Source organism: Tachypleus tridentatus, chromosome 1, assembly GCF_004210375.1.
Source record: "Tachypleus tridentatus isolate NWPU-2018 chromosome 1, ASM421037v1, whole genome shotgun sequence".
NCBI lineage: Eukaryota > Metazoa > Arthropoda > Merostomata > Xiphosura > Limulidae > Tachypleus > Tachypleus tridentatus.
Window position 1 is genome coordinate 12,407,786 of NC_134825.1, and position 26,898 is coordinate 12,434,683.

At 34.4% G+C, this 26,898-nt stretch overlaps 1 protein-coding gene across 1 annotated transcript in view; it reads right to left on the minus strand.

Annotated features, from left to right (window-relative positions):
• LOC143241049 (proton myo-inositol cotransporter-like) overlaps positions 1-26,898 on the minus strand; it is a 269,876-nt gene that overhangs the window by 12,612 nt on the left and 230,366 nt on the right. Inside the window, exons 2-5 of the mRNA XM_076484560.1 lie at positions 22,985-23,144; positions 13,684-13,898; positions 5,979-6,090; positions 2,668-2,831 (exon numbers count right to left, since the gene is read on the minus strand). Coding sequence (XP_076340675.1) covers positions 2,668-2,831; positions 5,979-6,090; positions 13,684-13,898; positions 22,985-23,144 — 651 coding nt within the window. The remainder of the gene's footprint in view (positions 1-2,667; positions 2,832-5,978; positions 6,091-13,683; positions 13,899-22,984; positions 23,145-26,898) is intronic.

Consider the following 26,898-nt stretch of genomic DNA (forward strand, 5'->3'; position numbering starts at 1 on the left):
AAGAGGATTTACACTAGCTATCTTCTAGTCCTCTGGTACCTTCCCACTAAGTAGTAGTTAGATGCTAACATTCTAGTCCTCTGGTACCTTCCCACTAAGTAGTAGTTAGATGCTAACATTCTAGTCCTCTGGTACCTTCCCACTAAGTAGTAGTTAGATGCTAACATTCTAGTCCTCTGGTACCTTCCCACTAAGTAGTAGTTAGATGCTAACATTCTAATCCTCTGGTACCTTCCCACTAAGTAGTAGTTAGATGCTAACATTCTAGTCCTCTAGTACCTTCCCACTAAGTAGTAGTTAGATGCTAACATTCTAGTCCTCTGGTACCTTCCCACTAAGTAGTAGTTAGATGCTAACATTCTAGTCCTCTGGCACCTTCCCACTAAGTAGTAGTTAGATGCTAACATTCTAGTCCTCTGGTACCTTCCCACCTTTAAGTAGTAGTTAGAGTCCTCTGGTACCTTCCCACTAGATGCTAACATTCTAGTCCTCTGGTACCTTCCCACTAAGTAGTAGTTAGACGCTATCTTCTAGTCCTCTGGTACCTTCCCACTAAGTAGTAGTTAGATGCTAACATTCTAGTCCTCTGGTACCTTCCCACTAAGTAGTAGTTAGACGCTAACATATCCAATCTTTAACTTCCTTCAAAATATTTGTGGAAATATTATGTGTTCCAGAAGCTTTATCATTTTTCAAACTTCCCAGTTTTATTTAACCAGCTCAGAATTAATGCAGTTGTCCACTTATCAAATACTCAATATGTAGAATACTGCTTAAACCTTCGTTAACAAACATAGAAGAAAGAGCAAAATTTAATAATCCAGCCGTCTCATAATCATCAGATACTAACACATCTTCATCATCTCTCAAGGGTCCTGCCCCTATTCTGACATCTTGTTGACTTTAATGTATTTAGATAAATCCTTACTGTTAATATTTACATTTTTATCCAATCATACATCCTTTTTAATGTCCTCATTTCCTGTTTCTCCAACTTCCTTGATCTTCTATAATCCTCTTAATTGCATGTCATACCAGTCAAGTTAAACTTCATAACTTATCATCCTTTCCCTAATTTTATCTCTTATACTCTTTGTGAGACAACTTGGTTTTTACTTGCAACCACCATTTTCTTTCTACATGGAACATGTTTACCTGAATATTTAAAAATTTTCCACACCTGATCAGTTTCTCAAAAAATATGCATCTGCCGAATTCACAACAAATAATTCTTGTTGCATCTCTTCAAATTTGCTCTTTTGAAATTCGTAACCAAAATATCATTATTCCTTGTCTCCATGTGCAGCAAACCATCTAACCTAATTGAGCAATGATCACTTTCACCCATGTGTTCACCAGGTTCCACCATCTCCTATTAAATTTAAGGTTCATAATAGATGAACACCCTGAACAGTTTATTAAGACTTTTCTCCCTCACGATTTGACTGAAACATTTTCTATTCTATATGCCTGAAATTAAAACCACTCGTAGTTATAACGTCATTAACAGCTGAAACCTTATTGCAAAATGTGCCACTAATTTCATCAGCACCCTTTGGTAGTCCGTGACAAATTCCCACTAAAAGTCTTTTCTCTTTATTATCCACTAACAGAAATTCAAATGGATTTAATCTCCTTACTATTATCTATGATATCCTCAGTTTCAACAGAATGTAACACATTTTATATATAGATCCACTTTTCCCCTTCCTATAAGTCTGTCCCTATTAAATAACCAACAACCATGTGTTTAAAAGACACTTCTGCCATCTATTATCTACTTTTAAAGATGTTTCAGTAATTTCTATTATAGCAAAAATGTATTATTTAAACATTATATGTATAATTAGTAAGTTAGATATCTTAAATATGGCAAATTATTAGAATTTTCACATTTATATTTTCGAGTTTTATAGCAAAGTTCACAGTTAGTTTCATTTTTTTAATGAAGCCGTTATGGCAAATGACCTTCATGGTAGTACCTAATAATTAATTAGATAGTCCAATATGCATGTTTATTTGTATCGGTGTTCATAGGAGAATATGATAAGCTATTGAGAGTAAACGTGTCGACTCCAATACCCTTTGTCGCGGCCTGGTGGTAAGTCTGAGTGAGAGGCTCAGTGGTAAGTCTGAGTGAGAAACCCGGTGGCTCAGTGGTAAGTCTGAGTGAGAGACCCGGTGCCTCAGTGGTAAGTCTGAGTGAGAGGCCCGGTGGCTCAGTGGTAAGTCTGAGTGAGAGACCCGGTGGCTCAGTGGTAAGTCTGAGTGAGAGGCTCGGTGGCTCAGTGGTAAGTCTGAGTGAGAGGCTCGGTGGTTCAGTGGTAAGTTTGAGTGAGAGGCTCGGTGGCTCTGTGGTAAGTTTGAGTAAGCGACCCGGTGGCTCAGTGGTAAACCTGAGTGAGAGACCCGGTGGCTCAGTGGTAAACCTGAGTGAGAAACCCGGTGGCTCAGTGGTAAGTCTGAGTGAGAGACTCGGTGGCTCAGTGGTAAGTCTGAGTGAGATATTTTAATAATAAACATCGGGTTTCGACACTCTTGATGAGGAGAGCGTTTTGTAATTTTGTGCTTAACAGCAAATAAACAAATTATTTTAATCTAGTAAAACTGTTTACCAACACAGATCGAGTGACGTATTGAAAGATACAATAATCAATAATAACTTACCTGCTAAACTGAAAAGAGTGAGAGATCTCCTGCCAATTTTTTCAACTAAAAACAAACCCAAGAAGGAAGAAAAGAATATTACTGAAGTCGTCACAGTTGCTAACCAAACGACCGACGATTCACTCCTAACTCCAGTCATCTGTATTATAGATGAGCTATAGTACCTATAAATCAGAGAGTGACGACATAGCATTGTGCTTTTAATTATCTTACGTATTTTACAATTACAATAACATCTTAAAACACTGATATTAGTTTAAAAATCATCTCTATATACAATATATGATAAGCTATGGTACATAAAACTGAGTATGATAATATAGAATTGTTTTCAATTACCTTAAATATTTTATCGATTTGATGTTAAATTGATAGCAGTGTTTTAGGTGTTATTGTAACTATAAAATACACAGTATTGTGCTTTCGGTTATCTTACGTATTTTATAGTTACGTTTTCGCACGTGCTACATACTGTAGTTCTTGTTTCAAGCACGTGCGAAAACGTAACAATACAAAAATGATAAATTACCACTAGAATAGTATACAGAATAAACACAAAGTTTTTCATTAGCCACATGCGGTAAACTTACAAACTTGTAGTGTTACATTGAAAAAAACAACAACTAAACCTTCTTCACGAGAAGGTTCTATTGCACGTGTTCAAAAAGATACAAGTACCAGAAAACAACGTTTACACTGATGGTTGACACCGTGGCAACAAGTAAAATGGGATTTAAATGATCAGAGAAAACTCAGTCAGACTCAGGAATAACTGAAGAAGCGTTGTGATGCTATTATTAGTACGTTAGACAACTGTGTAGTTCGACTGAAGAAGCGTTGTGATAATATTATCAGTACGTTAGACAACTGTGCAGTTCGACTGAAGAAGCGTTGTGATAATATTATCAGTACGTTAGACAACTGTGCAGTTCGACTGAAGAAGCGTTGTGATAATATTATCAGTACGTTAGACAACTGTGTAGTTCGACTGAAGAAGCGTTGTGATAATATTATCAGTACGTTAGACAACTGTGTAGTTCGACTGAAGAAGCGTTGTGATGCTATTATCAGTACGTTAGACAACTGTGTAGTTCGACTGAAGAAGCGTTGTGATAATATTATCAGTACGTTAGACAACTGTGTAGTTCGACTGAAGAAGCGTTGTGATGCTATTATCAGTACGTTAGACAACTGTGTAGTTCGACTGAAGAAGCGTTGTGATAATATTATCAGTACGTTAGACAACTGTGCAGTTCGACTGAAGAAGCGTTGTGATAATATTATCAGTACGTTAGACAACTGTGTAGTTCGACTGAAGAAGCGTTGTGATAATATTATCAGTACGTTAGTGAATCAGTACGTGAATTTAAGCTGTTCACACATGAATCACATTACGCTTTGTACTATTTAATTGTTATATTGTTTGTGTCACAATTATCTCATGATATATGTAATAGTTATCATATCAAATTCGTCTGCTATACCGTTAAAGCCTGATATAATATTTATTTTTGTTGCCTTACTTTGATTGCTTTATATACGTAAGATTTATATTTTTATTACTTAATAAACAAGTTTTGTTATTTTATACCCCTGGTGGCTCAACGTTAAGAATTCGACTTCAATACATATGCTGGACAGAGAAACGCTATCTTATTGTGTAGCTTTAAGCTTGATAATGAATAAGCAAGGAAACACGTTTTGTTATCAATCTAATATTGTATCTTTATATTGTTGTTTTGAATTACGCACAAAGATACACAATGAGCCATCTGTGCTCTGCCCACCACGGGTATCGAAACCCAGTTTTTAGCGTTGTAAGTCCGCTGACATACCGCTGAGCCACTGGCGGGTATATCTTTAAAAACTTAAACAATATGTTTTGTAGTGGACGATATCTTCTCTGAAACATTGTTTCATTAACAGGAGACGTTAGGGCTAGTCCTAACGTCTCCTAAACTGACTAAACTGTATATATATTGTTTGTTTTGAATTTCACGCAAAGCTACTCAAGGGCTATCTGCGCTAGCCGTCCCTAATTTTGCAGTGTAAGACTAGAGGGAAGGCAGCTAGTCATCACCACCCACCGCCAACTCTTGGGCTACTCTTTTATCAACGAATAGTGGGATGGACCGTGACATTATAACGCCCCCACGGCTAAAAGGGGCGAGCATGTTTGGTGCAACGGGAATTCGAACCCGCAACCTTCAGATTACGAGTCGAACGCCTTAACTCACCTGGCGATGCTGGGCCCTATATATAGAGAGACACACAACATATATATGTTTTTTGATAATATGTGTTTTTCTTTCCTAATAATTTGTTTTACGAAGTGTCATATCTCTGTGTAAAGGCTGGAGTAAAAGTTACGTATGTATAGTTGATCTTTGCGACTTCATCAGAATATCTTTACAGATCCTTCGGTTTTTATACTCACTATAGAAGCCAAAATGTCGACTCCTTTCAATTCAATACAATCTTTTTTAATTGACTAGGAGTAGGAGAGTAATTATCTGATTTATCAAACTATGAAATAAAATTCATAAGGCTTTTAACCTCGCTAAAGATCAAGCTGTTGGAAGTGGTGTGATGGTGTGGGAAACGTTCTCGTCACAGTTGTAATGTATTTTTTTTTCCTTTAGGAAATGAATTGCCATTTGCATCACACATAAATATTGTCATCATTCGTGTACGCTTCACAATGCTGAATTTCGCTTTTGTAGCCAAAGGTTATTCCAAGAGAGTAAGACAACCACCATTCTGTAATTGTTACAAGTTTGTTCGATGAACATGGTGGTGACATCTGTCGTCTTATTAAACAGATAAAATCGTCAGATCGCACTCTCGTGATACATTTTGGTACAAAAACAACAACAGTGTATTCATCATATTAATTCAAGTATTAGGTTAGAAGTCCTAATACAATTATTACTCAGCGTAGAAATATCACTTGTAACCCTTAAGATACACAAAATAATTTGTCAGTTCGCATCCTCATATATAGTTGAAGTTTAATATGATAGTTCAACAATCAAAATAATTAATAAAACAATTAAAATCGCCCGGTGTTTTAAATTTTTCTAAGATTAAAAGAGTTCATTTTAATACAATAGGTAAAACTAAATATTTTTATTTATAATTTAATGTTGTTTTTTAAAAAAAAATAGATGAAAATAGCGCTAAACTTATTTCAAAATGTAATCTCACAAAACCTTCAAAACAATAAGCACAAAAACACTGTATTTACCCAAACAACAATTAAATGTTTAAAATGATTATGATTAGTACACGGTAATGCGAGATAGGCTTACATGACAGTGTTAATGCCCACGATCTGTTGAGTAAGCTGAAGGAGACAGCCCACAATTAGAGCACGCTTGACTGCAGGGCTTTGGTAAATGTGTACAAATATCGGCGAAGAACCTGGAATTATTAGAAGATGTTTTGTGTTAACTGGATTGTCATATTTTTTTTAAGTTATAGCTTTCTTATGATTTTCTAAATCTACATTTATCAATAATATGTCAAGATGTAAAGTGTAGGTAATATTTGGTTGGGGTTGTGAGTTGAGAAAACGGGCGGTTCTTGGTCATCCCTTAAGGGATGAGTGGTTACAATATGCTAAGTCGTTAGAAAATGATGGATAGAGTGGCCTCCTTTCCAAGTTCAGTCGGATTTGGAAGCTTCAAAAACACCTACGATTATGAAGCATTGTAATCTGATTACGTACGAAAACTAGGTGCAAAACCATAAAATAAAAGGATCTATTGGCACGGGACGGAAACAAGGAATATAAAAAACAGAAGTCAAGCGAATGAAAAAGGTTTAGATGTAATAAGGAATAAATAAACCGAGAGAAACAATAAATCAAGGACTGCACTGCCAGTGATTAGATTAATAAACATACATTTGCCATGCTTTAATTGAGATGAGAAAATTTCTAATAGAAATGGGTATAACCTTGGTAAGGGAAAATTATATGCGAGTATAGTATAATCGTTTTAAAGTCGATTCGCAATTAACTGGTGTCAGAAATGTGATCTATAATATATACCATTTTACGTGAATAAAAACAACCAAGTTATAATAAAGAGGTCAGTTACATAAATAGTGACATAAGAAAAGTAGAATCAAATTGCATAAATGGTAAACCCTGTAAAGATCTAGTGTAAAAAACGGAAAAACTGGAATAAAATTGGCCCACTATTTATGTTTGTGCTGCTCTTTCATCCAGTTGCAAACCATAGCAAATGCAGTCAAGTGTTTGTCAACTGTTTATTGTATTTTATTTAAGACCCATTGTTTATTTAAGCACAAATTTAATACTGTTTAACACACGATCTATCTCTCCACCAGGAGACCCTCGATGATAGGGATGAGTCGAAAAACCAGAAGTTTGTATACTTTTGGCGAAATTTATCAAGAATTTACGAAAAGGTATATCGGTTATACTTTACAGCCTCCAAAACGGGCAAAATTTACCAAAATATGACTGACTACATCACCAACAGAAACCAAATAGTTAATAACAGCACTTCTCATATAACCAAAGGGTTCATTAGGTGGGTCGTCTTCTTCGCTCCTTATAGCATTTGCTTCTCAGATCACAACTCAACAGATTTTCAACTAGGTTCCTCCAAGCACCCCTGGGAGTGCCTGCAACTTTGTTACTCTTCAATATGTCACTACGCTCACCATTATTTCTTTGTTTACCCGTACGAGTTCAAGGTGTTCGTCATGCAACCTGTGTAGCCGCTGTAGATGCGACCATTATAGGCTTTTTTTGACAGCCTTTGTTGAAAAAAACCCATCTACCAAAAAAGCCCAGAGATATTGTGGCAGTATTTGATAAATAAACTTTATGCTGATAAGGACAGTAGTAATAACATGTAATAATATGTCAGATCAAACGGTAAGGAACAAAACCTCCATCCCCTGTAATTTTTCTCGGATAAGCCTCCAGTTTATTATGTTAGTATTACGACTTCAAATAGCTTGAAACTGAGTTAAGGTGTAATTTGTATTTAGAATTTAATTAAATGTCGGTATATATAAAATTTATGATATTTGCAAACAAGTATGATAGACACAGTTTTCTTTCTTAACACAAATATATTTTAATATACAAAAAATAATACAATTTATTATAACGGTTATTACAAATAATGATTTATATAGAAACGTTTTACAAACCTACAAGCAATATTGGGTCTTCTATTTGTTACTGATATCCTATTGAATTAAACCTGAGTTTACATAACGACAAACTAGCTAGCTAGTCTTCGCTGATCTTACGTAAGTTTTTCGCAGTTGAAGTTATGTAATGTTTTCGTAAAAATACTAACCTCTGATGTTAATCTGCTGAAGTTAAAATGTTTATAACGTTCCATATACATAAACGTTCCTGGTCAAATATCTCTAGTCTCCCGATAAATAACCGTTAATTACAGTTATAACGTCTGAAGTTTATAGTATACCAACAGCAGCAAACCAACAATATATACTGTTTCTTGGTGCCTCGCGTTGGTTATGTTTTATAAGCATTAGGCGAATTTCTAGAAATTCCAGATGTCCCAAAAATAGTGAAGATGCGCTAGAGTTTTAGTAAAACATATGTTGTTGATTCTTACATTGAGAACCATCTACCAGTTTAGTTAATAAGCGCGAATTACGCAATGCACATTTAACAGTGTAAGTTACATGCATTTCTAAATATATATTTAACCAAAACAAACGTCGATTTTAAAATCATCGCACGACAGTAAATCCGTTACACGTCAAACAGACATTAAAAAAGCAACTTAATTTACTGAGAGAATAACAAAATATATCATTAGTTTCATGATGACGAAAACCCCACTTGAAGTAAAAATGTATCTCACGACTGCTGGTATGGGTATTAAAACTTTAATTAGAATAAAGTACAGAACAACGTTTCGACCCTTCTTAGGTCATCTTCAGATAAATAAATAGAAATTTTGAAACTAATTGTTGCCGGGCACATACATGTCTTAGGGACAAGTGTATAAACGGGTACGAGATTGTGGAGGGCGTTGTTGTTAGACATTAGACTATTAATTAGTATAGGTACAAAGGCGTTGCTTTATATTGGTTTAATTTTGGTTTTAGTTGCTGTATAAGTAGGACTTCTTTGATTTTGCGTTTGTTTATATTTGTTTCCTTACTTAATATCTGGGTGTTTTCTATGGTTATGTTGTGTTTATTTCATTTGCAGTTTTCTGAAACGTGTGAAGGTGTTTTTTTGTGTTCTTTGAATTTGGTGTTGATTTCTCTGCTTGTTTTTACAATACAAAAGTCGTGGAAGTTGTTGCATTGTATTTTATAAATTATGTTGGTGTTGTGTTTTTCAGTTTAGTTTTTACACAGTGTGGACTTTAATTTTGCAGCTGGTTTTTGAATAAATTTAGTGTTTTGTTAAAAGTTCTTTTCCAATTGTTAGCTACATTTTCGTTGATATCAGTAATATATGATATGCAAAACCAGGTACAAAACTAAAGTCCATACTATGTAAAAACTACACTCGTAAACACAACACCAATATTATTTATAAAATACAATCCAACAACTGCCAGACTTCTATATTGTAAAAACAAGCAGAAAAATGGAAACCAGATCCATGAGCATAAAAAACACCTTCACTCGTTTTTGAACACTGAAAATCAAATAAACACAACATAATCGTAGAAAACACCCAAATACTAAGCAGAGAAACAAATACAAACAAACACAAATACAAAGAAGTCTTACTTATACAAGAACTCAAACCAAAATTAAAATCAATATAAAGGAACACCAATAACAATTAATAACCTAACATTTAACTGCAACGTCCCCTACAATCTTATACCCATTTACACCCTCGTCCAGCAAAGGTCAGTTGGAAACTATCATTGTTTATCTGAAGGCGACTTAAAAAGGTCGCGACATTGTTCTGTACTTTATTTTAATTAAAGTTTTAATACCCATACCAGCCGCCTCGAGAATACAGATATATTATATATACACACACACACCTAGATTCGTAGCACAATCATCAACAAACAAACATCAAAGTATTATTAACAAACAAGAGTATTAAATAAACATGTGTATTTAATATTTTCACTGATTTCTAGTTACACTTATTTCTACTCTCTTTTGATGTCTTTCAAAATGTGTAGTGCATACTGAAGGAATTTGCAGATTTTGATAAAGTTAAGACACAACGACCTAACAACAAACTCGTATTGTTATGCACGTAGTTTATAGTTCATAAAACTGCATAATATTTTCTTAACTTTAGTCTCTTTTGAAGTAACTTTTTTAGTTGCTACGATGTAACAATATTAAATGTCATTGTTTGAAAGAGATACATTTTGAGATTCGAAAAAAAACTGAGATAAAAAAGAAATATGTAAAAAAATTAACAAATTTAATGAGAAGTAATTATAAAATAATAAATTATTAATGCTAAAATCTTTCTTCAAAACAATTTTTAGAATAGAAAATCACAAAGAACACCTAAACCACAGCTGTAGCCACAAAAAGACCGAACATAAATTAAGGCTACGTATATTAAAACAAAAAATGTTAATTGTTACATGTCAAGAATTAATTAGAAATTAATAAAGACCCAAATTAACGTTTTGCATTAACTACTTCTAATTAATATTCTGTAGAAGCTTATTAATGATTATGGTTAAATTAATGATGTATTTGCATGAGAATGGTATTGTAAATTACGTATTTTAAAAGAAATAAATTTAATCCTGAAGTAAATAATTTGTGGATACCTAATTACAACTGAACGATACCCTAAGTAAAACTTTTAATGTTCCTCATTAAGTCCTGTGAGAACAGAACATTAAATACGTCAACTACACAACAGTCTATCAGTTCTCTGCCTAGTCTTCATATTTCCTCCCAGTGACTCAACAGCAAATTTGTAACATTAAAACTAAAGTTAAAGTTTCGATACCGTTGGTGAGACGCGTACAGACAGCCCATTGTGTTGCTTTGTGTTTATCTTATAGTGTTAGGAAAAATCAAAATAACATGATAGTTTAAATTAGGGATTTCGATTGTTTGTTAATGTTCGATTATAAAGACTGGGCATCACAGTAGCTATTATGTTCAAAACCCAGTAGTGTCGGAATATTATATTAAGTTTTCATTGTACCTATTTATTACAATATTTACAGGAACATATTTGATTATACACAAATAATATAATTATAGATTAAATCAGAAATAATATTACATTTAATAAAAACACGTGCCTGTTTGCATCAGTCATAATTAAATATATTTTCAACCTAATAGACAGCGAAAATGTTATTGTTGTTTTGAACGCAGGTAAGAGAAATTTTAAAAATTTAATTTAAAATGTTTCTTATGACAACCTAGACTTCCGTGAATTTTTACTTCACAATCAAATTCTTTACCTTTACCATTGCAATTAATGAAAGGTAATGTAATATATATGACCATGTATGCATATTTCTTCGACAACTAGTTTTCACATGGTTTAACCTATAAAACTTTATAACGAAGACTTGAACATAAAATAAAAAAGTATATAAAAGTCAAAATTGTAGCCCCATTACGGCCAGGTGGGTTAAGACGTTCGACTCATAATCTGAGGGTCGCGGGTTCGAATCCCCTTCGCACCAAACATGCTCTCACTTTCAGCCGTAAGGGCGTTATAATGTGAAAGAGTAGCCCAAGAGTTGGCGGTAAGTTTTGATGACTAGCTGCCTTCCCTCTAGTGTTACGGTGCTAAATTAGGGGCGGCTAGCGCAAATAGTCTTCGTGTAGCTTTGCGTGAAATTCAAAACAAACCAAAATTCTAATCAAGGACCATTTAAAGAAAATAACCATATATAAACCAGAAAAGCTAATTTAGTATGCTTTTATGTCCAACTAACATTTTCGTACACTGCAGTTGTTGTATTCAGGCACGCTGATGATGGACGAGTAAGTTCATGTAATCGTAAAACATAGGTGCTGGAAGTGTAATGTCTCTAATTATCAAAGTGCATGTCTCTAGGTTTGTGCGTTTGTTTGTGTGTGTGACCGCCATAAACTACAAAAGAGAAGAGCCTAGAATCCTAAAATTTTGCACCCACACTAAGTGGACCATACAGATGTGCACCAGAATATTAGTACATATCCATGTGCTTGCGCGCATGCGCATCTTCTTAATGAGACAAGCTATCAAAAAAATCACCCAAAAAAGAAGTGTGACCGCTACAGTTACAAGAGGAAATAACCCAGAATCATGAAACTTTGCACTCATAAAAAAGTAGTAACCCCCCAGTGGCTCAGCGGTATGTCTGTGGACTTACAACGCTAAAAACCTGGTTTCGATACCCGTGGTGGGCAGAGCACAGATAGCACATTGTGTGACTTTGTGCTTAATTCAAAACAACAACATACAAAGTAGACCTTGAGGATTGCACATCATCTACGTATGTATGAGCATGTACACCTTTTTAATGAGGTAAATAATGGAAAACCACATAGAAAAGAAATGATTTTTTATGTTAAAAATAGAAATCACACACAGTCAAACATGTAGATTCATGCAAGCATGCGCGTGCGCATCTTTTTACAAGACAAGTTAGCAAAAAATTACACAAAAAAGAATATGTGGCCGCTATAGCTACAAGAGTCAAGAACTTAGAAATTTGAAATACTGCACTCGTACTAATTGGGCCCTGTGGGTGTGCACTTGAGTATTATTATTTATCGACGTCCTTTTAATAAGGAAAATAGAAAAAATCACATAGAAAAGAAGTGGTTTCCTATGTAGCAGCTTTTATATATATGGAAAAAACCATCAGGTTTTGGTAACAATGCGCTCCAATAATGACTTGTATGTTATGTTGTTTAGCAATGAAGGTAGAACCTAATAGTGTTGTTAGTATATCTGCTGAAAGTATAAAATACAATGTATACAAAACTGAATATATTCATATACATATTGTAATTAATTTATAGTCTCTGTTGATAAAAGAGGTTTGTTTTGTCTTTTTTTTTTTTGTTTGTTTTGAAATTTCGCACAAAGCTACTCGAGGGCTATCTGTGCTAGCCGTCCCTAATTTAGCAGTGTAAGACTAGAGGGAAGGCAGCTAGTCATCATCACCCACCGCCAACTCTTGGGCTACTTTTGTACCAACGAATAGTGGGATTGACTCTCACATTATAACGCCCCCACGGCTGAAAGGGCGAGCATGTTTGGCGCGACCGGGATGCCCTGTTTTGTCTTAATGTGGTATCCTACACTCTTTATATTGCATACGTCAACGATCATTTCAAACAAACATACATAAGATAAATAAACCTTCACTCTTACTTAGATTACCCCTGTAATTAAGCTTAACCTTTTCTCAGGACTCAACTTTAAACACAATTCCAGCTTGATATAATTCTCCATCAAATATCTGCTCTAGTATGTAACATTTCCCTTTGTAAGAGGATTGATTAGTGTGTCATCATGACCTTTGTACACAGGCTTAAAAAGACATTACAACCACATGCAAAGCAACTGATGAAACTTTAGAACTAAAGGTAAAATATAATTATTTAATAATTTATTAATTATTTAATCACACTTTAAAGTTTTGTGCAATTCAGTGATTAATATTTCATTTCCTTTTATTGTTATAAAATTAATTTTCTTATTATTATAACCGTATTACAAACCTGACAATAATGATTTTTTATGTCTGTAATTCTTCTACTTATGATTAAGTTAAATATATTGTTCCGCGAATATATTCTAAACACCATATCTTTATATATAGAGAGGGACAACCACTTTTCGAAACGGCAAACATGAAAAACAATACAACCGTAACATGGAGAACGAAGTTTTTAAAATCTTGCTGCTGCCATCTGTTGAGCAATTTATACATTTTTTACAAAGAAATATATTTGAAATAATTTTGCAACTGATTTTCTATTTACATAAAAGAAATAAAAAATATATATTTTTTATATCAATCTATTTACCTTTAGCTTCCATTTCCCTCTCTGTTTCCAAACAATTCGATTTTATTGATTCGAATTCTTTCTCAGCCTGAACTGCATGTCCCCTTATACGTTTCAGAACTTCTAAAGCCTCGTGATATTTGCCTCGAGCCACAAGCCATCGTGGAGATTCTGGCATTCTTAGGAAGCCGAAAAACTGGATAAAGGAAGGAACTGCTGCTAAGCCCAACATGAACCTGAGAAATATTAGATATTTATCATAGCTTTCCCATTTATGACACCGAGATACATAAAATTATCCACAAAAATCATTAAAGCTAGCCCTACGCTATAGTGATCATCGCGGCTGGTTGAATATTTTATGGCATTTCTTTAGTTATCAACTCTATCTGAAAATAACAGTTTTTGACTAATGAAGTGTTCTAATGTTTTTCATTGATCATTTTGTCAAATATTTTTTTTTTTTCGTATATTTCGCGCAAAGCTACGCGAGGACTATTGCGTTAACTGTCTCTTATTCTTAAGTAGTATACTAGAGGGAAGGCAGTTAGTCATCACCATCTACCGCCAACACTTGAGCTACTCTTTTACCAATGAATAGTGAGATTCAATGTCATATTATAAATTTTAATGCCCAAAAGAGTAAACATGATGAAACACGGGATTTGAACACGGAACCTGAAATTTTGAGTGTCCTAACCATTTCGCTACGTGAGGCACTTATTATTATAAGAAGTACCAGGATGTGGAAAACATTTATGATTTACCATGCATGGTACGTATGATACATTTATGATTTACCATTCATGGTACGTATGATACATTTATGATTTACCATGCATGCTACGTATGATACATTTCCCAACTGTTGTTTGAAAACAATTCTTTTCTCAAGTTATTTTTAATTTTTCCTTTATAGCTGGTCTTGACATTGTCTGGTGGTTAGGACATTTGACTCGCCATCAGAAAATAACGGGTTCGAATCCCGTTCCCTCCAAATAAGCTTATTCTTTAAGCTATGGAGACGCTATAATGCGACAGTCAATCCCACTATTCGTTGGTAAAAGAATAGCCCAATAATTGGTGGTGGGTGGTGATAACCAGCTGCCTTTCCTCTAGTTCATTACTGCTAAATTAGCTTTGTGCGAATTTCTACCAGGCCAGACCCAAATAGATTTCAAATAACTGGGGAGTGAAAGTACATTTTAGATATTTCTTTATATTTCAAAAGTCACAGCTTAAAAGGATTTTCTAGTTTAAAGTCTTCATGCTGAATATATATATAATATTTTATCCGTCATCGTTTATTTTTAGTTACAAGTGCTAGTATTAAAATACGAGTTCCTGGGCAAAACCTTGTGGAAGAAGAAAAAAACAGATATGAAAAGCTAATTATACTCCCTGGTTGGGAGTATCATAATAATAAGTAAATTAAGAGAAGTTTGAGCAATTAGTTTCATGCTACTTCTCACAACAGCATAAACACCAAAGTTTCAGTCATATATTATCCCCTGTAAAATAGCGCCCTCTCACAGTAGTGTCACGGGACTTACAATGCTAGAAACATGGTTTCCATATTCATGATGGACACAGCACAGATAACCCATTGTGTAGCTTTGTGCTTAACTACAAACAAACATATAAGGCAGAACATCGTGGCTTTAGGTTTAAGAAAAATTAAAAAATTCGTTTTCCAAAATATTTCTTTTACAGGTATGTAAATAAGTTATATCAAAATTTTTGTAGCAAAAAAGAGCGTGAATAGCCTTAAACACTAAAAACATGCTATGTAACATTGAAAACATGTTATGTAACATTAAAACATGTTATGTAACCTTCAAAACATGTTATGTAACATTCAAAACATGTTATGTAACATTCAAAACATGTTATGTAACATTCAAAACATGTTATGTAACACTCAAAACATGTTATGTAACCTTCAAAACATGTTATGTAACACTAAAACATGTTATGTAACATTCAAAACATGTTATGTAACATTCAAAACATGTTATCAAAACATGTTATTCAAAACATGTTATGTAACATTCAAAACATGCTATGTAACATTCAAAACATGTTATGTAACACTAAAACATGTTATGTAACCTTCAAAACATGTTATGTAACCTTCAAAAACCACTGTGAATGAAACTTAGGTAAGTTTTGTAACATTGATTAAGCACTGTCAAAGAAATATAACTGGTGTGCTATATCGACAGGCACTTACCAATCGCTACCAGAAACAACTGAGTGGATTGTGTAACATTGTCAAACACCGCCACGTGCAACTGAGTGAGTTTTGTAGCATAGAACAATCACGTACCATATGAGCTTGAATTTGTTGTTGTTTACACCACGTGACATATTTTCTTCACTCAGTCATTATTATTCTCGTTAATTCGTTTCATTAATCTAGTTCAGGGGTGTGCAACAGGCGGCCCGCGGGCCACAACCCGGCCCGCCAAGCCATTTAGTGTGGCCCTAGTTGTTGTAATCTAACCATGTGGCCTGATCTGTAATCCAACGCAAATGGAATATTTTTAAAAGCATCGATCCTACGGGATTCCCAGGCTTCGACTCGACAAACTTCTAAAATTATCTTTGCTAGAGAGGAGCAGGCCGAATTCGATTGGTCGGCCTCCTTAGGGCATGAATAGGTGACGTGCACTAGCACTATTGTCTACGACTCAACGTCATGTCCTGAACCTCGCCTTCGCCCGCTGGCGACAATTTTCCCTAACCTCTGCTGTCCGTCATTCATTATTGGTGAAAATTTTATTACCTTTTACAGTTACTACAAGAGATTGAAGGTAAATTGATTATTATTTAGCATATTGTTGTGACTTTACTGAATTTATTAAAATTTTTGCTTTCAGATGCATCTGATTCTATGTACAGTGTGACCTCGTTATTCGCGGGGTTACGTTCTTTACCCTCCCGCGAATAGCGAAAACCGCGAATATTGGATGCAGTTTTAAAACGTATATGTATGCGATTATATACTATATGAAATGCTTCCCAAACACTAATGATACTTATACTCATTGATGCAGTAATAATGTAGCAATATTGCATACTGTTATGTATTTCACTAAATTGTACCGTGCGTTACCGGGCTGTGCTTTGCCGTTTGCGTTGTTGGGGAAGCTGAGGCAGTCAGCCAATAGCAGTCCAATCTTGTTTGGTGAAAAGCCCTTTCAATTTCTGTGACCTACAAAACGCAGTTCGCGCATAACCCGCGAATATGCGGGGCCGCGAATGGCGAACCGCGAATAGGCGAGGTCACACTGTATTTTGCTATTCTCAATTAATTTAAGTACCGGAAGGCTATGATCGGGATGCCAATTTAGAAACATGTGTTTCTGTCCATAAGAGGTTCCATGTGTAAATAAATTCTATGTTTTTTTCTACTTTGCTATTTTCGTGAGAATAATTTTTGTTTTGATTTCAGGGCTAGTAAAATGTCAGCAGTTAAGAAACGAAAATTGATGATGAGGGAAGGTTATTCAACAGTGAATGGTGCACAAAATATCTTGTTGTCCCACATAATCAAGGTGTTGTCTGCCTCGTCTGTCAAACTACAATTGCAGTCATGAAAGAGTACAATATTAAGCGACATTACGCAACTAAGCACTCCTCCCAGTTTGATGAAATTGTTGGTCAGGCACGAAAGGACAAAATTGAACATTTAAAACATCCATTGAAAAGCAACAAGGTGTTTTACCACTTTCAAGAAAAAATTCAGAACTGGTGACAAAACTGAGTTTTAAGCTTTGTGAATGTATGGCAGAAAAGGGAAAGCCTTTCAGTGATGGAGAATTTATTAAAATTGTTTAACAATATTCACAGAATATGCATGTCCAGAGAAAAAATATTTGGTGGAGCAAACTGGCCTTTCCGCTTTACTGTCTCACGCAGGACAAAAGATCTTTCAGAGGACATCAAAGAAACTTTGAAGAGAGATTGAATTCGTGTGAAGCTTTCAGTCTGGCTTTGGATGAAAGCACTGATATCAATGACACATCCCAACTTGTCATTTTCATCAGAGCTGTTACTGCAGGCTTTGATGTTTTCGAAGAGTTTTTTAGATATGGCAAGCCTTTCCTCCACAACCACAGGACAGGATATTTGTGAACAAGTGCTTAAGGTTGTAGAAAAGTTTGAACTGAATCCTTATAAATTATGTGGTGTTACAACAGATGGTGCTCCTTCCATGACAGGTAGGACAAATGGATTCACCAAGAAATATCTAACTGCAATTGGAGCACAAGACGTAGTTGTAAGCCATTGCATTATTCACCAAGAGAGCTTGTGCACCAAAGTTCTGGATTTTGCAGAAGTCATGAAAAATGTCGACCAATGCGTAAATTATATTCGAACACGAGGATTAAATCATCGACAATTTAACACCTTTTTAGATGAGCTGGACAGTGAGTATTCAGATGTTTTGTACTTCTCTGCTGTACGTTGGCTTAGTAGAGCTGCTACTTTGAAGAGATTCTGGAATCTGCGAGAGGAGATTAAGTTCTTCATGGAGAGCAAACGTCAGAATGTGGACTTCTTGAGCAATGAGAACTGGCTGAATGACTTAGCATTCCTCACAGACATTACACAGCATCTGTCTGATTTAAACTTAAAACTACAAGGGAAAAGTCAACTTGTGAACAAGTTGTTTGAGCATATTTGTGCTTTTGAGAAGAAATTGGAACTTTTCCAGGTTCAGTTGAGAAGAGCCATATTGACCCATTTTACATGTCTTGCAACCAGGAAACTGGAATTTCCTAATCTGGATTGCACCAAATATGGAACCAGTGTACAAAAGCTGCGTGATGAGTTTGCAAACAGATTTCCAGATTTCAGACAAACTGAAATTAGATTGAAATTGTTCGCTCAACCTTTTGATTTGGCAGTGGAAGACAGTCCTGATGATTGCCAAATGGAACTCATTGAACTGCAGGCTGACATGGACACTAAAGGAAATTCTCTGAAAACAGTTTGCTAGACTTTTACAAACTCTGTGTACGTGAAAAGTTTCCCAATTTGTCCCGTCATGCACAAAGAATTGCCTCCCTTTTTGGTAGCACCTACTGCTGTGAGCAATTTTTCTCCAAAATGAAGCTCATCAAAACCAAATGTAGAAGTCAGCTGACTGATGAACATTTGACCAGTCAGTTAAGAGTGGCAACCACTTCTGTCAAAGCTGATATTGACAAGCTCTGCAAGGACTCTAAATTTCAAGTGTCGCACTAAAATGATCACTCATGCAAAATATAAAATATTATTGCTTGCATTTTGAGAAATTTTTTTTAATTTATTGTGCATGTACACGAATAAGCTTGTTTTTTAAGTGGCCCCGCTTGATTGATGAAGTTGGTTATATGGCCCACCGACGAAAAATGTTGCACACCCCTGATCTAGTTCATTCCATAATAGCTGTTGTTATTTAAAACTGATGACATATATTTATTGTCAAGACCACTACTGTGTATATAATGTCCCGGCCCTGAAGAGCCCTGGTATTCGGTGAAAGGTCTCGTCGATGCAAGATATGGCAGATATTGTATAATGTGTTTGCTCCAAGTTTTAAGTACACCATAAATTCGAGTTGGGTCAATGTCAATAAAAAAATATATATAATATAAAACTCTAGCATTTTCATTAAGTTAAACATTCGTAAGCAGCAGAAAAGTTGTCTCAACCTGATGAAGACAAATGTGTTTCTTATGACACTTGTTCTTTTGCTACCACAAATGAAATGAGCAATTATTAGGTTGAGGAATAATTCGTGAGCGTTTTTAAATAATTTCATTCAAGCATTACATGCAAGACTATACAATACTTCAATACATGAACACATTACACCCAAAACATTTATTATGATACTTTATTTCCAGGTATATAGTATGCATTGTTTTAAACGAAATGACAAGAAATTAAATGCGAAAAGCAGATGGTGTCGAAAATGCTCGATTTTGTCCACTTGGCATTCCATTTAATGAGCTGAAAATGAAAGCAAAAATTAAAGACATATGAAAATTAAACACACCATCTATTAAAGCAAAAAATTATCTACCAAATGACATGAAATATTTTGCGAAAGCGTTTCATTTATGAATATATTTGTTTAACTTGAAAAAACGCTCACGAATTATTCCTCAACCCAATACATTCACTCATCAATCAAATTACTAACAGATTCAAAACCATGCTTTTAGAAGTACTAAAAATCGTTCAATACTTCATTTATTTAAATCACCATTTCAATAAATCAAATGAATCAAATTGTAAGTTATCACGTTTTAATGGTCTACTGTACTCAATATAGCAATGACAAATCCAATGCTACCATTCTAAAGGAATTATTTCGCTATTTATGCTTTTGTCATCGTGATTCCCAACAAAATCAGTAGCAGAATTATTACGTCGGTAGTTTCCAGTCATCCTTGTTTTATATAAGATAATCACAGAATGCTATCTTGTAACTTATAATCTTTCTATAAAATAAAATAATCAAAACATTGCAGTTAAAAGTCTGTTATTTTCGTTTATGTATTTGGAGAACAACCAAATTTAAATGTAACTAAAGTTTTGAATGTTGTAAAACAAACATGTAATGTTTTCTTTAATGTAACTAATGAACAAAGATTCAAAACTTACTATCGACTGGTCAGTGGAGATATTTCGCAATTCTAGACTGCATGTGTGACCTCGTGACGACATCCTAACGAACACCTTCTTGACATCAGTGCTCACACTACTTATATGTGTGTACTATTTCCAAACAAATGGTGTCTTAACATCAGACAATCTCAAAATTTTATTCCACAAGGGAATAGGTGGAAAAACAGTAAGGCATTCATTTATTATTTTTAGATGCAACAATTGAAAACATTCATTGAATATTATAGCATGCAATATATATATATATATATATATAATGAAACAGTATGTTAAATTACATAGAGAACTAAACAATTGTCTTTTTCAGGATAAATGTATGTAAGTTATTAATTATAACTGCTTCCTTCAAATAATGGATGTATGTTATGATAGCTCTATCGTTAAAATAAGACTTTCTGCGTCATTTGCAAAACAATGGTTGTAAAACGTTTTCTTAAATTTAGAAATTAAAACTGAAATCAGTATGTTAAATCAAACTCATTTGTATATTTTCTTGTATTTTATCATACTAAACAATATTTTATCAATAACATAATTATATGGATAAGTTTGTTTGTTTGTTTGTTTTTGATTTTCGCGCAAAGATACACGAGGGCTATCTGCGCTAGCCGTCTCTATTTTAGCAGTGTAAGACTAGAGGGAAGGCAGCTAGTCATCACCACCCACCGCCAACTCTTGGGCTACTCTTTTACCAACGAATAGTGGGATTGGCCGTTACATTATAACGCCCCCACGGCTGAAAGGGCGAGCATGTTTCGTGCGACCGAGATTCGAACCCGCGACCCTTGGATTACGAGTCGAACGCCTTAACACGCTTGGCCATGCCGGGCCCATTATATGGATAAAGACAAACTAAGGAAACAATTAGATTTTCATAATTTTGCATATTAAATAACTGTCCTTTTCAAAATTTATATGATTCATATATATAAATGGTCAAATAGTTTAAATAAGTACGTTTTAGTATAGAGCTAATGAACTAGTTTTATACATAAAGTGATGGTAGACCATAATTAAATTAGCCATTGATTAAACATTGAGACACGTACGATGACCTCATAATGAGTGTGGCTCTACTTCTAGGAATTATGATACCATTATCTCTGGTAACATCATTGATTTTATTCTTACACTATTGCTCGCCCTCTGGTAACACTTTATGCAACTATGATGTAATCATCTCTAAAAATATCATCTCTCTCTATCTTCCTTCTCCCCTTCCCGTTGCCCAAGATCTACTTCTGTGGCGCCCTCTATTGGCGAGTTGTGCGCGTCACGGAGTAACTACTGAAATTTACGTACAGCAATATAGCTCAGCGAAGCACACAAGCATAAGCTCTTCTATTCTTAACATGTCTTTCAACCCTACGTAAAGAGTCAGTGTTGCAATCCATGACATCTAGCCTGTTACACATTGTACCCAAACAATATGTCATTATTCATCTTCATCATCCATGTTTACACCTTAAAATTTCCCAATGCTCCAACGATGCATTTTACTTTGTGTGTCTTGAAGTAGCTTCACAGTAGCATTCGACAACGATTTGAACGTTAAGAATACAAATGTTAGAAAAAGGCGTTTTCAACTATTTCATTGCAATAGTCGCGTCTCCTTTGCAAGAACTTATAGGATTTGGAATTTTGAACCACCATGAAGAAAGAAATGGCGTGTATTAGGGTTTCAGAGTTGACGTACTTGAGAAGACAGATTGTTATTATTCTCTTCAATCGTCAATCTATTTCAAAGTTTGGATTTAAGCCTAATATTTAAAACTCGAGTAAGCAAATAACATCAAATGTTCAAGTACCGTAAAAAGTGTTATTTACATAGACTTATTTTTAAACAGTATTTCCATGGCAGAAGTTTCTTTAAAGTTAAGCACAAGAGTTTCACAAAGGGTAGCCTATGCTTTGCCCAACACAGGTATCGAAACATGGTTTTTAACGTTGTAAGTTCTGAGCCACACTGAAAAAATATTTGGAGAAACGTGGTTATCATAATAATATTTGAATTTTACTTCTAGAACTTTTTGGTATACTCTTGTCTTTTAAGAAAGGTGTAAAACAATATATTCGAGACCTAATCTCTCAACACCTGTTCAAGTAAACTCTAAGCATCGTAAAAGCAAAATAACACACACTTTTTTTTACAATATTAAACATCTGTGTAATTGTAACTAAATCACACTAAAAATATAGATAGAATGTCAGAGATGTTTGCTTAACATTTTCGAAAAAATCTCCACAAGGGTTACCTGCGTTCAGCCATCAATAATTTCTAACTAACTTAGACAAGACAGGAGACCGAATACATATATACTGTATATAGCAACAGGGCGCGAACCACGAAACTTAAAATCTACCAACCAAGCACACTAGCTACTAAGTCATGCTTGACCCAAGCTAAAGGGAAGGCTTAACGTTTAAATTTGATATGGTCAATTTCATTAATGGCACTATTTCCGGTTGTCAAAATCACGTAGCTATAATAGATACGTAATACTTTTTCTTCCTGGTTTCATCAAATAAAGTCCTACATACCCATCAGTTATTGATTTAACACATGGGTGTTAAAGACCTTCTTCTTTCGATGAACACTGAGTTAAATAGCAAAAAGATACCAACTGGCACAAACCTCCATCCATTCATTTTATCACGAGCAAAAGTCCCATCAATTAAAGCAGCCATGAATTCCCCTCCTGCGAAGAAACAGCCACTTAGGGTTACCAGTTTTCCTCGGATATCAAAGGGCGCCACCTCTGATAAGTATAAAGGGACGATCATTGATGTAAATCCTAAAATAAAAAAATATATATCAATAATAATAATAAAATAACAAAAAAGAATATAGATATACACGTTTATTTATCAACATATTAATGATGGAAACCCTGCAAAATCATTTAAACTATAGCATTTTTGCTGATGGTCGCAAATATAGTTCAATAAATACCATACAGATAGAAATTATAAAACCACAATCTTTTGATCTTTTGGGTATATCAATAAATTTATATCAAAGAGATTATATTTGCTTAATGTATCACTGCAAATACCTTTTCAGCTTAAGTAATTCGTTTATTTAAATACTCTTAAAACTTACGAAAATAACTTTAATCTTTGGATTTTCTTTTTATATGGGTTACTATTTTTAGATAAATCCGTGTGTGTGTTTTCTTATAGCAAAGCCACATCGGGCTATCTACTGAGCCAACCGAGGGGAATCGAACCGCTGATTTTGCATTGTAAATCTGTATACATACCGCTGTACTAACGGGGGACGTAGATAACACCCCTAACTGAGTTCGTGAAATTAATATTTTCCGCTGTGTCTACTGATAAGAAATTTTAGAAAGATTAACTTAAGTGTATTTAATGAAATTAGGGTTAGCTTGAAATAAGACGTTAGAGTCTGAAGATAAATTTTAATTATATTTGATGTTTATAAAATTATTAAGAATAAAATAATGACAAAACCGAAACGGAAAGTTTTAAATATATAAGTTTTGTTTTTATTCCATGGAAAGAGGTTTATATCAAACACATAAAATTATATTTTAATTTCTACTTTATTTTTTTCGACAATCAGTTAGGGGAAAGAAACTGATAATTTACGGAGTTTGAGTTTTATGATTCACATCTGCAATTAGGAGTTTCGTGTCACATTATCACCTGTGTGAACATGTATTTTCTTCTCGTTTTCAAATCAGTCTTATTTCAGGAAGATCTGGCTTTTGCGGAAATCTTAAGATATCGTGACCAGTGTTATAATTCTATACTCGACTTTCTATAAATCTCAGATTGCCCTTCACCAAATTTATATGTAGTTTACTCTAGTATATTCTTAGAATCTCTAACGTGCATATAAAACCTATTTCTCATGTAAAGTCCTGCGATGGAACAGTTTTAAATTTATAGACTCACAAAGCTAAAATTTGGCTCGATTCCCAAAGATGGAAGTAGTAAATAGTCCGATGTGGCTTTCCTTTAACACAAACAAAAACTTCCCATGTGAAACACTGAAATGGTGTAATGTAACTGAATATCTTTACGGCTTCCTGTGAGCCAACGAGTTTAAAAACCTAAAATCCACTGTTCGATGTCCCGCAGAGAACAAAGGGCAGACACAGTAGCTTTGTGCTAAGCATCAAATACTATTACCGCTGGAAAATAGCAATTTAACTCTAAACATCTAAAACCCAGCAAATTCACATTTTAAAGTTTCATCGTTTTTCAGTAAAATAAGCATTAATCGTGAAGGATAGAAAATACAAAAATAAGTAACACTTTACCTCTTCTTCTATGATTCTTATATTGTTTAGTTTTTACTTTAATCAAAGAAGGAACAGCTAGTTTACACACATCAGTTGACGTCAGACAAAATGGCGAAATTCCAAGAATGAATAACTCAGCATGAAAACTTACACATTCTCGTGGATTTTGGTAGCTGTTTAAATCCAAAAATAAGTAGTTCCTGATGTAGAGAAATCTCTCGTTTGTGTAGTTTTTTTAACTGAACAAATTTCATTACTTGTTAGATATATTTTGTTGCTTTTTTCACATATTACGTTTAACTTCTACTATTATCACTCGACTTGAACTTCAGTATGTGGTTTCATTTAAAGTTATTAGGCCTTTGAGAACATAATTTTTTTAGTACGTTGTGTCACAAACATAAAGGTGTTGAAAGTTGTTCTCTTTCTTAGGGCAAAGATACACAACGATCTAATCTGGACACTTCGTAGATCGAACCCTGTTTTTATATTTGTAAGTCCATAACCTTCCTGATAACCAATGGAAGGAATTGATGAAAGTGAAGAAAAATAAATAACAAAGATTGACTTAAGACATTAATCTTTCTACATAATATCTATCAGTTTTCGTCTTTCGCCTTCTTTAGAATGTTTAGTCCACTACAGTGCATTTCTTTTCATCAGTGCTACACTAAACATCCTAAAAAAAACGAAAACCGAAACGTTGATAAAAACAATACAGAAAGTGTAATGTCTAATGTTATTCGTTTGTTTATTTGTGTTAAGCTATATCTAATAAAAGTTGCAAATGAAAACACTTTTCGTCATACGAAACTATGACATTATTGTTAATGTATCAACATTGAAAATGTATGACATTATTCTATAATATTTCTTCACATAGTCAGAAGTACTGACATATTGTAACAAAAGAATTGAGCCTCTGTTTCATGTAGATTATAATTTTATACATATTCTGGGATACTTTGGACTAAACATACTTTGTAGAATATCAGTGTAGCTTAATGGCCTACAACGTCTCGAACGAAGTTTAAATATCTGTTTCTAAGTTATGCTGCAGATCATTGAATTCATAATTGGGTCTAAATTTCAATATGTGTAAGTGAAACTTAGGTTTTCACACCATAGTAGGCCCGGCATGCCAGGTGGGTAAAGGCGTTCTACTTGTAATTTGAGAGTCGCGAGTTCGCATCCCGGTCGCGCCAAACAGGCTCGCCCTTTCAGCCGTGGGGGCGTTATAATGTGACAATCAATCCCACTATTCGTTGTTAAAAGATTATCCCAAGTGTTGGCGGTGGGTGGTGATGACTAGCTGCTTTCCCCTAGTCTTACACTGCTAAATTAGGGACGGCTAGCACAGATAGCCCTCGAGTAGCTTTGTACGAAATTCCAAACAAACAAAACAACCCACAATACTTAATTTAATATTGAGATTTACTTTTCAGAATACGTACTTCAAACTCTATTCCGGATTTCAGAATACACAATTGAAACTTGGCTTCAACATACTTAATTTATATTATCGTTTACGTTTTGGAATACGATACTTAAACTCAAGTTTGCATCCAGGCTGAGCTATGCGTTTCACGAAATATAAAACATACTATGGTTTACCAGACATGAAATGTTCGACCTCCAGTTTTAGTAAAACTGTAAAGAAGTTACCTTTTAAGTTTACCACATACAACACCCAGAAACTTATTATTTTCCTTTATTTTTCAAGTTTTCCTTGTTGCAAATTGACTGGACCCATTTTTTTTAGATAAAACCCAACCTACTGTTGAAGTAGGCCATTTTTCACTGAAGAGTATATTGGATTACATTTGGGACAAGGTTCCGCAAAATAATGTAAGGACTGCTAGACTGTAACCCATTGGTCCAAGTGTATAATTGGTTCACGTGTGCTAACAGAGGATTAAGACGTGAATCTGACAGTAAAGTTCGTCTCGCAGATTTCAAATGGATTTACTTAAATCTACTCATCAAAGAGATAGCTGAAGTATTTACCTTATTCTTCGAACGATTGTCGTTCGAACGCATGGAAATGTCTTTGTCTATCTAGGTGAAAACGGAACATCGTAAATGCATACGGTTGACAACTTTTCGATGTACAAAAAAGTGTCAGAGTGTAGAAAAAAATATATGGCTAACCGGATAACGTCATTCACTTCCACATATCAACTGTTCACAAAATTTTACTATAAATCCTGCTAGAGCCTTGCATAAGAGGCGCTTGTGAGCTGATTATCATTTCTCGCATTACAATTTTCTGCCG